We start from the raw sequence: 12,197 nt of genomic DNA on the forward strand, positions 1-12,197 counted from the left end.
CTCCTATATGGACTGCCTGATAGAGACGGAATGAGGAAATGGCAGTCAAACATTTTCTGGGATTTATTTCAGTGCTTTGTTTGTTTTATCATGAATCATTTAGCTGCTTTAGTGAAAAGGTTGGAGACTTGAAGACATGTTTCGTCTATGAGCATTGAAAGATCTGTTTTCCAGAGGAGTGTGGTTAAGTCAGAAAAAGTAGAAAAAATAGTTTTGTGGCTAAAGAGGTGACAGAGTATAGAGTCAAGTTATATGTGGGTTTGGGGGAGAGGCTGACAATTTTTTTCTGACATTAGGACTTAACACCATTGCTTGTTCACTACTAGAACTAAATAAAAAATAACCTTTGATGCTTTTATGGGAAACTTGATCCTAAATTTGCTTAGTTTAGGTCATAAGTGAGCTGCCTGACTGGCAAAATGTAGATGTGCAAATTATTCCACAGCAAATTATTCCTACAGGTTTTCTTGAGTCCTTTGTTGTAGCAGCTGGCATTGGACACTGGACAGGACTGTTTTCCTCAGCAGCAGCAGTGCCTGTGTTGCTCTAAAAATGCTTCAAAGTCACAAAAGGCCCTGTTGCTATGACTAAAATTGCTTTGTTCTCTGTCCCATCCTTGGGTGCAGATTTAGCCCCAGTGAACGTGGCCAGTGCCTCAGCCTGGAGTCTGAGGTGAAGGCAATGCTGGCTCTCTGCATACACTTTATGAATTCCTGGTGGGGCTTTTTTGCTTATTTTCTCTTGGTAATAGAATTTTGACCTTCGTGGGGTGTCAGGAAACAAGCTGAATGCATCTTATAGAAATACATTCACAGGTCAGACATTCCTCCCTAAACAGATCTTTAAAGGCTTCTGGGTGCCTGGGTGTGCCTGCAGCAGTGCTGGAGGATCCTTTCCCTTTATCCACGTCCTTTGTCCCTCTAAAGGAATCAGAAGATTTGTTCATTTGTACCCAAACCTAAGCACTGAAGCATGCACAGAAATCACATCACAGAATCACAGAATGGTTTGGGTTTGCAGGGACTTTAGGATCATCCCATTCCAACCCCCTGCCATGGGCAGGGACAGCTCTCACTGGGCCAGGTTGCTGAGAGCATCTGAGTGGTCCCACCTCCATCAGTGGAGTTAGATCCCTCTGGGTTGCATCCAGTGTTTTCAAAATGTAGTTTCCAACTTCTTACAAGTGAATGGAAGTTCAGTACTCTGCTGGTGAAGGCCTAGTATTATTTTAACAAGGATGGACTGAGGAGCATCAATTGCATTCTTCTGGGTAAGATTTAAGCATTTATAAAGAAATATGTAGAAATGCAGAAAGAGTAGCTGTGTAGAAAAGGAAAAGGACACTGGGAATAACAGTTTTTAAGAAGCTTTTGTGTTTCAAAGCTGCACTCTGCTCTCCCTCACCTTTGTTCCCCACACATCTATTCAAAGAGTGACTCAGGAGTGACTTCTCTAAAATTGAAACTAATTACATTTTAAACCCTGACTGGTGGAAATGAGGGCTGAATATCAGCTTAAAACAGTTAGTTTATATACTCAGAAATAAGTTTGAGGGGTTTTTTTGCTGTTGGTTTTTTTCACTTACTCATGCTAGATAACTCTCTCCTCCGTGTGTTCACTGAACAGTGTCTAATGCCACATGAGTTTGTTTTTCTGAGAGCTTGCATTCCCTAGCTCAGAAAGTTTTCTAAAATGTGATTGCCTCCAATTTGAATGTCTAATGATCTGAAAGTGGGCTGGTACATCTTGATGTGTTTAAGAAGTGTTTAAAACACTTTATGGATGTATTGATACATTTCTACAGAATTAAAATCAAAAGAAGAAAGTGAATGAGTAAGTTTGGCTGGATTTCTGGTTGATTTGTTTGTTTTCTCTTCAGATGGAGGTTGTGACAGATTTTGGGCTTCAATACAAAGGAGAACTGACAGTGGTTTTACGTTATATTCCCCCAGACAGAAACCTAATGCTTCCTCTGGGGCAGTTTCAAGGTAAAACAAACATTAATGATGATGATTTAAAAAATCATGTGATGATGGTGCATTAAAAATCCTCACTTAGGGTGAAGTAATGAGTGAAGATTGAAATCATACTTTAATATGCTTGTTCATAGAATCACAGAATGTTAAGGGGTTGGAATGGACCTGAAAGACCATCTAGTCCCAACCTCCCTGCCATGAGCAGGGACAACTTCTACTAGACCAGGCTGCTCAAGGCCTTCTCCAATGTGGGTTCAATAGTTGTGTGTGGAAATTCTGAACCATGTGAATGTTTCTTTTTCTTCATCCTTTTCTGTTACACTGAACTTAAGGAGAGAGAAAGGAAGAGAAATATGCAGTCAGTGGTTGATGCATGGCTCTGATTTAATTTAGAAAAAAATCCAGACATTAGGTAATATGATCAAGGGCAGCCACAGAGAAATAAATTGCCTGCATTGTAGTCTGAGAGTTCTTTTTTCAACTAGTTATATACAGTGTTTAGCTGATCAAGTAATAGACTTCACTTAGTTCTTCATGCTCAATTCACCTTAATCTGCCTCCTCATTTTCACCCTTTTTCCCCACTGCTTTTCCTCTGCTCAGACTTACTGTATCACTGCTGCAATTTAGTCCTGTAAAATCTTTTTGGAGTTCTTTAGGGCGAGCCATTATTTTCATCAGCAATGAACAAGAGAAGAGTTGCTATCTCTTTGCATTGCATTAGCATGAGGAACAGCAATCCTTTGAAGTGAGAGCAATCACTGGGTAGCACATGGATATGCCAGATACTGGTATATTACTGTTTTAGTGACAGTATTGCTTGTTAGCATTTGCATTTGATAGATCAGATTTCTTTTTTTTTCTTTCTTCTTTTATGACAGATGATATTCCTTCTATAGTAGTAAGGTTTACTCAAGGTTTGCTTTCTTAAAAGCTGATTGTTAAGAGCTCAGTCCAAGTACAGTCTGCATTTTTTAAAACCAGTACATTTTAACATCACTCCTGAGTTTCTTTCCCTGCTGTTTTCAGCCTGGATCAGTGTGCACGATCTCTGCTGCTAAGAGCTCCTCAGAAGCTGCAGCAGCTGCAAGGGCAGGGGTCCTTGTGCTGCTGTTTGGGAGCAGCAGCGTGTTGGGAGCACTGAGCCCTCTGCCCTGGTCTCTGAGGAGCAGAGCATCCCCACACACAGGATACAGATGCCTTATTTCTGGACTTTGGGCTTTGGGACAGAGCTTTTATAGCTTCCTTTGTGGTCCAGGGATGCCTTAAAGTCAGCACTGGAAGTGGATTCTGGAAAGGGCAGGATTCACTGAGCATGCAATTTTTTGTGTTCAGCATAGCAATCCTCAAATACTTATATTGGGACAGGACTTCAGATAGAGCATGCTGTGTCCTGCAAGGACTAGCCAGTAAGTCCTTGGTCAAGTTCTTTATCGAATGTGGAGTGATTTTCTGCCCCTGCCTTAATAAGGAATTATTTAATCCTATTGCAATAAATTACTTTTAAAAATCTAGCCAAGACAATTTACATATCCAAATCAGTCTTACAGTGTATATATATAATTTCTGATTGTAATTTTTCAACTTTGTTCTGTGCTTAGGAAAGAGAGGCTTCAAAAAAGGAAAAAAAGGAGATTCTCATCTGCCATCTGGAGGCATATTAGAAGTCCTTATCAAAGAAGCAAAGAATTTAACAGCAGTGAAATCAGGAGGCACATCTGATACTTTTGTGAAAGGGTTTGTGGGGTTTTTCCCTTTCCTTTTTTTAATGACTACACTGGATAGATTTGTGTCACATGCCTATAAGCATGTGAGTACACAAAAAATTTACATAGTATGACAATATATGTTGGGGTTTTTTTACGATATGCAGCATTTTGTGTTGGACACTCAAAATCCAAACTACACAGAATGTTTGTGTTTGAAAAAAATGGACATAATCCTGCATCTCTCATTATAATGGATTTCTCATAAATCCATTTTAAATGTTACATTTAGGAAGTAATAGATATATTAAAACATTTTTCTTTGCCAGTTTTTGCTCTGAATGCTAGTTTTCAGGCCTGCTGATTATACATATGTTCCAATTCATAGTAATGGGTTGAATATTGTTCCTAAATGGGGTCCACAGGAAACATCCTGTCTTTAATTCCCTGGTGGAACTCAGAATTTCTATTGATCTTCTGATGTGCTTAAAACTCAGTGCATACATTTCAAGTAGAAAAAGTAATTTTTATTTCTTTCTGGACAATCTCTCCTTGTGCCTTGGGAAGGACACTGGACAAGATGACTCCAGAGAGGTCCCTTTGAGTCAATGTTTTTATGACTCTGTCTATATTTAGCCTCACTGAAACAAAAGTTTGTGGTTGAGATTTGGGGCAAGGAGACCTAATTCCAATTTCTGCTTGTGGTAACTGACATTGTAGGTATAAGAACAAATGGGACACAAATGCAAAATAAGCACTTGAGGCAGATGCTTAAATTAATACCAGTGGGGAGATGAGGTCCTGATCCCACCTGAGCCTCTACATGACTGTTGTAAACTGTGAACACTACGTGAAAATCCATTTCCATATTCATTTTCCTTTTCTTTATCTCCCAGATACCTGCTCCCAGATGACAGCAAAGCTACAAAACACAAAACTCCTATAGTCAAAAAGAGTGTGAACCCCCAGTGGAATCACACCTTTGCCTTCAGTGGCTTGAATTCAAGGGACATACGGAATGTCTGTCTGGAACTGACTGTGTGGGACAAGGAGTCACTCTCCAGTAATATTTTTTTGGGAGGTGTCCGTTTGAGCACTGGAAATGGTAAGGTCCCATCTGACACATGTTACTTTTCTTATTCTGCTCTCCCCTTTCCTTACCCCATGTGATTCACGTGTATGAAGGACAGAAATGTCACTGAGTGTTTTGAAAATATACGGGAAGTTGTGGAATTTGAAAATGGAGAAAAGGCAACATGTAGATAATCTGTAGATGATTTAGTTCTTTCCTCCAATGAATGAGAGACAAAAAATCATGTTCCCATTTGTATTTCTGCACAGTCTAAAAGAACTGTGGATACCTTGGGAAGCATTCCTTAGCATCCCAGTGAGGAGGAGTCAAGTGCTTCTGCCCAGCAGCAGCCTTTCTGCTGATGATGGTGTGAGCTGGAAGAAGTGTGAATCCGTTCCCCCTGTGTTGGGAAAAAGTTTGTGGTGCAGTGTGGGGAGGTTTATGAGCCTCTGCCCATGTGCCTGAAGGAGTTCAATGACAAACTTGTGCTCTCCTGATCAGTACAATTCCCTGTACAGGTGGAAGTGTAAAGGGCTTGTACACTGTTGTAGTAAATGAGCAGTGATGTTATCCAACTGTTTCCTAAAATGGCAAATTCCTCATGCTTTTACAATTGTCAGGTGTAAGCAATGGCAAGGAGGTTGACTGGATGGACTCTCAAGGGGAAGAGCAGCACCTCTGGCAGAAGATGATTGACAGTCCAGGAGTTGCAGTGGAAGGAGTGTTAACACTGAGATCCAGCATGGGAAAACGCAGACTCTGAAAGACTTTATCTCCTGGGGGGTGCCACAGGTACTCCTGGCTTTAGTGGTGTCCAGGCTCTTGTCACTTTGCCCATTTGAACATCGAAAGGGTTGTATCCTTTGCCTTGGATATTAAGGCTCTGAGTGAGATTTTAATGCATTCTGCACTTTCATGCACATTTTTTACTGAGGCTTCTTGTGCAAATTGTTTCTCCTGAAGCCAGTGAGAACTGGACCTTGTACAGAGATCAGACTGCCTTTCTCTGTCCCTCCTGCTGGCTGGTGTGTGATGAACATTGTGCCTGAGCACTGCTCAGAGTGAGCAAATTCTCTGGCTGGTCTTTTATTGACTAATGCCAGGTTTATGAATCTCCTTCTGGCTCAGACATGGCCCAGAAGGCAGCAGTGGCACAGTGCAAGCAGATTCAGAGCGAGTCTGTGCTTTGGTGTTTGGAAGTTAAGAAGCCATAATGTCGTGAAGGACAACAAACAGTGTTTCTTTTTCATGTTTGCTTGTTGGGCTGTGCAGTGGTGCAGCACAATAGGCTTGGGACCAAAACCCAGCCAAGCAGGGCCAATGCAGTGTGTTGCACCCTAGATACAGGCAGCAGTGAGCTGGTGGGCAGTGCTGGTGTCCTGGCATCCTCTGGTTATTTTAATGCACTTGTATAAAAGGCAGACTTGGTTCAACATAATCAAAGAGCCTCTAATGAAAATGAATCATAACAAATCCTCAAACAGTTTCCAGAACTACATGATGCTACTGTGTTTTTCATTCAGTTGACAGCTCTAGCCAAGACCTTCTGATGTCATTGAACAGAGGGAATATGTCCACATGCCAGTCCCCATCTGATGTGTCACTGAGATGAGACACATGCCACGTTCAGACAGAGTTAGCAAAAACTTGATTCAACAGATTGTATAGAACAGAATGGGATTAAAGTACACGCCAAAATTATTTGCATAACTGCAAAATCTTCTCTGAATGGGGTCCCATTCAGGCTCATGCACATTATTTATAATCCAAGTAGGACATTCCTCCTGAACATCCCCCAGTACATTTAGTGATGAGTGGGTCTTGGCCAATACAATCATTAATCTTATTAACCATGACAGTTGTTCAAAAGTAATGTTGTGATTGCTTCAGGTATAAGACCAAGGAAGATGAGGAAACTGAGTGAACAGCATTTCTTTTGAATTTTCCACAATCAGAATACAGCTTTCTATTTGCACTGGTAAATACATGTATAGCTATTCCTACATTTTGATTTTCCCCCCAAAGTTTATTGCAAGAAATCTAGATTGAACAACAGAGTATGTTGATATGATAGTTAAGCAACTACAGCTGGAGATTCTGACAGCGGTAGTTGTCCTAGTGTAAAATTAACTACATGTATTTAGAGCTGAATTCAAAACCTTAAAATGTAACATCAATTCTTTTAAGATATTTTATGCTGTTTTTTGTTGGTTGGAAACTGCAGGGAAGTTTACCGCCAGTCTTATAAAATCATAATATTATTGGATAAAGTAGTATTTATTTGTGTTGAAAAAAATGGTTTTAATAAAATTATTTGTTTCCTTATGCATAAGTTATTTCAAAGTTCTGATATGACTTTTAAAAGTCCCTGGAGGTAGTGCTTGCCCAGTTGGAGACTCACCATTTTCAGAAATTACCAAGTCATCTTTGAAAATGAAAATTCTCCTACAGAATCTCAGATTGGCAACCAAATGTCAGTGGTTACCCAAGAAAACTGACTTCATTTTCCTTCTTTATCTTTTCTTCATTTTCTTCTGAAGTTCAACTTAAATTGGGCAGTGAGGGAAGTTTAGTTTGGTTTTTAGCTGACTTTTAATTTTTCCAGCCAAAATAATTCTGTCATTCTACCATTTCTTGCCGCAGATGCTGTGAGCTGATAAATTAGAGCACAAATATCAAGCACAAGAATTTTATGACCTTGTTCTTATCACAATAGTCTGTCTTTAAGTATTAGATTATTTTTATCAGTATCTTCAAAATGAAACCAAACCTAGGTTTTGACACCTAAACTACTTCTCTCTTTAACAGAATTGTTTTGAGTTGTCTTGGTTGTTTGTACTAAAAACCTGAATTCATTTTAGGAATAACAATATTACACTGATGTGTAGGCACAAAGTTCAGGTTTTTTTCTTTTGCTAGAAGTTGTTTCAAACAGATAAACTTGTTGAATCTAAAGAAAATGATTCTTTGAGGTAAAATTCCAGCTCAAGTTGTAGAGGAACAATTGACTGTTGAATGATTTGCTTTGATTAATTTTGATGGTGAAAATGGCAAAAATAACAACAAAAATATCCTCCATGTTGGACCTTGGAATGGGCATTTTTTTCATTTGCCACACTAAAAAACTTAAAATAATTTTAAATTGGATTTATTTTTGCATGAAGCATAAGTGTTCACCGAATTTTTGAATGGTACTTCCTAACTTCTTAAGCATGAAGATTTTAGATAAACTGCATCTTGCTTCGAAACAAACAAAAAAAATACTGTATTTTACTGTTTCAACTTCTGCCCATTTAGGTCCTAAGGCAGAGTTTGTGATGAATGGTCTCATCTGGGAAGTGTCACCCAGCACACACATGGGCTTTAAGCTCTGCCTTTTCCTTCCAAAGGGCCAAAATGTCACTCTGAACCCACACCTGAAATTACAGGCTGGGCTATGGACAGGCTGCAGTTCGGCCTGTGGGAGGAACAGATTCACCTGGGAAGGAATTCTGGCCAAGGGGGTGGTGTTTGCTGTTGGTGGGTTTGGGGCAGAACAGTGAAATCACCGCCTGGGTTAGCAGGGACAGCTCTGCAGCACAATGTCAATAGAAAGGATGTCACACTCCCCAGAGCCTCAGAGAGATGATGAGCATCAGATAAACACTGGAGCAAACTGGAAAGTTTTGCTGTTCTCTGATGTTATCAGCTCATTTGTAGGAATCATCTGATTTATGGAAAATGTCACATTTAATTATGTCTCTCAATCTCTTTGTTCTCTTCTTCTGTGAAGATGGTTTATGGTTTGGAAAAAGCACAAGATGATTAACTGCAGATGTGATTTCTTGTTTTCCGGATATTTGAATTAATTGCCCATAATTGTGTGTCATCATGTACTGTGTGTTACCAGGCTGAACAAAAAAGACAAAAGCCAGGAATTAGACCAAAACTTTCCTTTTCTATCTCTGTTTATTGGTATTGAAGGTACATGAATGGTTTATTCAAAGCTAATTTTTAGGCGGAAATAGCCACAATTATAACATTGATTCATAAACTCCTGCTCTGAGTAAACAGATAAAACAGAGCTGATATTTCTGAAAGCTTTTTCTATACAAACCTGAACAACTGAAGCTGCAACAGTGGAGAAGAAATCTGCTCCGTGGTGGGTGTAGAAAACACGTTACAAAACACATTTTACTCTGCTGCATATTTTTTCCAGCAAGGTTTGTGATTAAATTTTGAGGGTTCAACACATTAAAGAAAAGTGCAACTTTTGCTGTAAAAGGTCAAGTTGTGCCAGTAAACACATGTATAGATAGCACCAATAACTATCAAAAAGAGCTGATGCCAAGGGCTTTCCAAGCCCTGCCAAGAGATTTTGGTATCCAGCCCTGCTCTCTGGTGTTTTTCCCTATCGGCTGTATGGGGACTTTAGGCTTCTAAACCTTCCATATAAATAAAACAGATAAAATAGAAATGTCCTTCCTATCTCCTCTACCTCTACCATGTTACACTGGAGTGAGATGAGAGGAAATTTGCTGCAAAGACTGAGGGCTGCTGTTGCCATCTTCCTGTGCTAATCCAAGTGCCACTGCCCTCCTTGGATGCTTTTCAGATGCCACATTTTCATCCTTTTTTTCCAGCTGTAATGGTTTAAGAGAGAAAACACTGGGATGGTGAGCATGTTTTGATCATGGTACATGGTACATTTCTTCTGTGCCTCTTCCAATGCAGATTATGCTGAGGCAGCATGAACGAAGTATTTTTATATATTAATTTTTGATTTTTCTTTCCCTGACTGGTTAAGCCCTGCTAAATGCAATTATTCTAAGTTGCATTCTGCAAAATATCAACTCAACTATAACAGCAGAGCAGCCTTTCAGCATCCACTGGTCCTAACTGATAAGGGGAAGTAACAGCAGGGGTTGCATTTTAGTCTGGCGTAATTTTGACTTTTTGATGGCTCTGCACATTGCCCAGCTTCAGGAATGTAAAATTTGCAGTTTGTTCAGTAGCATCAATGAAGAGAAAAGCTGCATGGGTCTCTTACACCTTTGGAGAAGAGATCAGGGTCCTGTTTCCACAGCTGTCTGGTTCGTGGGCTCACCCAAGATAGTAAGAGTTGTACCTCAATCTCTGCGAGGGTCTCTCCTCCCTTCAGCCCTCCCTTTGGTTCAGCAGCCCTGACCAGAAGGCTCTCCCTGGACACTGATCCCCAGTATGTGGGAGGAGGCAGCGTGTAGAAGTGATGAGAGAGCCCCATTTATTTTCTTCTCTATAAAGTTAAGACTGAAATTTTCCTTTGCTAACATACAGTATTGATTTTCAGCACTTTGCCACCATGACAGAAACAAGTATCTTCTGAGAGCTGACCCCCATGCACAATATAAACTTTTATTTTAACTAATTAGTTGTTTTGGTTTTTTTACCCCAGAAATGTTAACATTTGAGAACCCTAGAGAAATGATGGTGAATTCCAGAACAGAATGCAGACTTTTATTTGCAGTGATGCCCTTTACCATAGCTCAGCAGGACATGCTGAGAAGCACGCTAACAGAACCTTACCACTGTGCCCATGAATTTCCTCCCTGATGATTTCATGTTTGCAAATGCTGTTTAATAAGTGATAATAGTACAGTGTTAATTATACTGTGTATATCGACACTGGAAACTGAATCTTAGCTTGCTTTTTAGGTGACTTTTTAGGTTGCTTTTGAAACTCACCCTGGCTGCATCTTGACCTTTTATTTATTTATTTCAACAGTTCTGTTTGTGGCAGTAACATTTACATGGATGTGTGCTACTGCTCCTGACAGCTCTCTGTATATTTTTGAGAACAGTTCTAATTGGTGAGGTTTGCCTAAAGCTAAGCATAGTCATTTGTTGCAGCAATTAGAGAATGTCACATATCCCTTGTGCTGCCTTCGCTCTGCTTAAAATCTGTTGCTAGCAATTTGTTTAATTATTCTGCTGGACATGAACAGTAGTAGCAGTAAATGGCATTGCAGTATGTTAAGCTCTGCCCAAATTGAGACAAAGCAATGTTTTCTGCTGAGAACATTTTTGTACTGTGCATTGTACGCTGTTTTGTGGACAAAGATGGCTGGTAAGACATTTGCAGCTGTTGTCAAGATTCCTGTTATGTCTTTTAAATTAAAATACTGAAATGTTGCTGTGTCTTTGTTTCTCCTAAAATTAATTACAGCAAACTATGTCTCCCAGGAATATCCCATATTATCTCACTGAGGTAAAAACATCACTTATATGTGATGACAAAGGCAAGGGGATTTGCACGTCTTTGGAGGTGGGACTCCATTGATGGTGTCTCTGTCTCTCCTTTTTTTGTCTTAAAAGCACTTAAAGTGTAGAAATTAAGCTATTTTTTACTTCATAAACATTAAATATGATTTCTTTTACATATGGAATTCTAAGGAAAAGGAAATTCCTCCTTGCTAAATAATTATTTTACATGTATATTAACTCTGCCTGCTCACCATTTCTGAATCTCCTGCCTTTTCCCTAGTTCAAGATCCTGCCCACTTGAAAATCCAGGTATGTTCAAAATGCATATTTTCTGTAATTTCTGATTCTGACTTCTTTTTTTATTATTATTATAAGAAAAATCAGCAAGTATTCGACCCCTCAATTTACACTTTCATCAGAGTTGTGTTCACTTCAACTTATCTCAGAGCTGAGGGCTCTCTTAAATATTCTTGTGGCCCTCCAGTTCCCTGGGCTTTTGTGTCTTGCTGTGCCTTCCCAGTGAGAAAGGAGGCAAACCCTGCTCCTGGGCTCTGGAGCAGTCTGAAAGCCTGGCTCAGTTCCTGTGCCCACTGAGGGGACACCAGTTCAGCAGGGCTCGGTGGTCTCTTGCTGTGGTTTGGGCACAGGTTCTTTTGCCCTCACACCACCCTCGTCTAGCTCGTCCCTGTGCTGGTTCTGGCCTTTATGGGTAGGTCAGACACCCAAAAACTGGAAGGCAGCTCTAGGCAGGGGAAGAACCCTCCTGCCATTTCTCTGCTCTCTGTACCTTTGCTCAGGACTGTACTCAAGGACTTGCTCGAAGGTCTGGAAGATACCTCTGTCACTCCTGTACAACTGAACTGTAGCTCCTCCTCCTCTCTGAGGTAATAGATGACAAATTCTCCTTGTAAATTCTGAAGTACGTGCCATCCTATTTATTGAAATTCAGGTTTTGGTTACTTTTTGGCCTTGTGGGTGGCAATGGGAGACATGTTGGTAACTAGATATGCACTAGCACATTCTGCACGGACAGTGGCATTCCCATTTGTTCCCTCTGCGTTTCACAGAGCTTGCAGCAGCTGGGTCACTGATTGAAAGAGGCCAGAGAAGAAAAGCATGTGCTCTCCTCAGCTGCCCCATGTCCTCACTGGCTCCTCTAGCCCAGGCAGCCTTGCTGCTCTCTGCCTTCCAGCATCTGCAGGTGGTTTCCCACTCTTCTCTT

General features: G+C 40.3%; 1 protein-coding gene across 4 annotated transcripts in view; it reads left to right on the forward strand.

Moving 5' to 3' along the window:
- The window catches only part of SYTL5 (synaptotagmin like 5), a 78,464-nt gene extending 67,561 nt beyond the window's left edge, over positions 1–10,903 (forward strand). For all 4 annotated transcript variants that reach the window (XM_014876836.2, XM_088160368.1, XM_088160369.1 and 1 more), the window contains 4 exons: positions 1,880–1,988; positions 3,577–3,712; positions 4,578–4,786; positions 5,374–10,903. In XM_014876836.2, the coding sequence (XP_014732322.1) occupies positions 1,880–1,988; positions 3,577–3,712; positions 4,578–4,786; positions 5,374–5,516 (597 nt within the window). In that variant the 3' untranslated portion in view covers positions 5,517–10,903. The remainder of the gene's footprint in view (positions 1–1,879; positions 1,989–3,576; positions 3,713–4,577; positions 4,787–5,373) is intronic.
- Positions 10,904–12,197: the final 1,294 nt, after the last annotated feature.

The sequence above is a fragment of the Sturnus vulgaris genome, chromosome 2 (genome assembly GCF_052056855.1).
Source record: "Sturnus vulgaris isolate bStuVul1 chromosome 2, bStuVul1.hap1, whole genome shotgun sequence".
NCBI classification, from domain to species: domain Eukaryota; kingdom Metazoa; phylum Chordata; class Aves; order Passeriformes; family Sturnidae; genus Sturnus; species Sturnus vulgaris.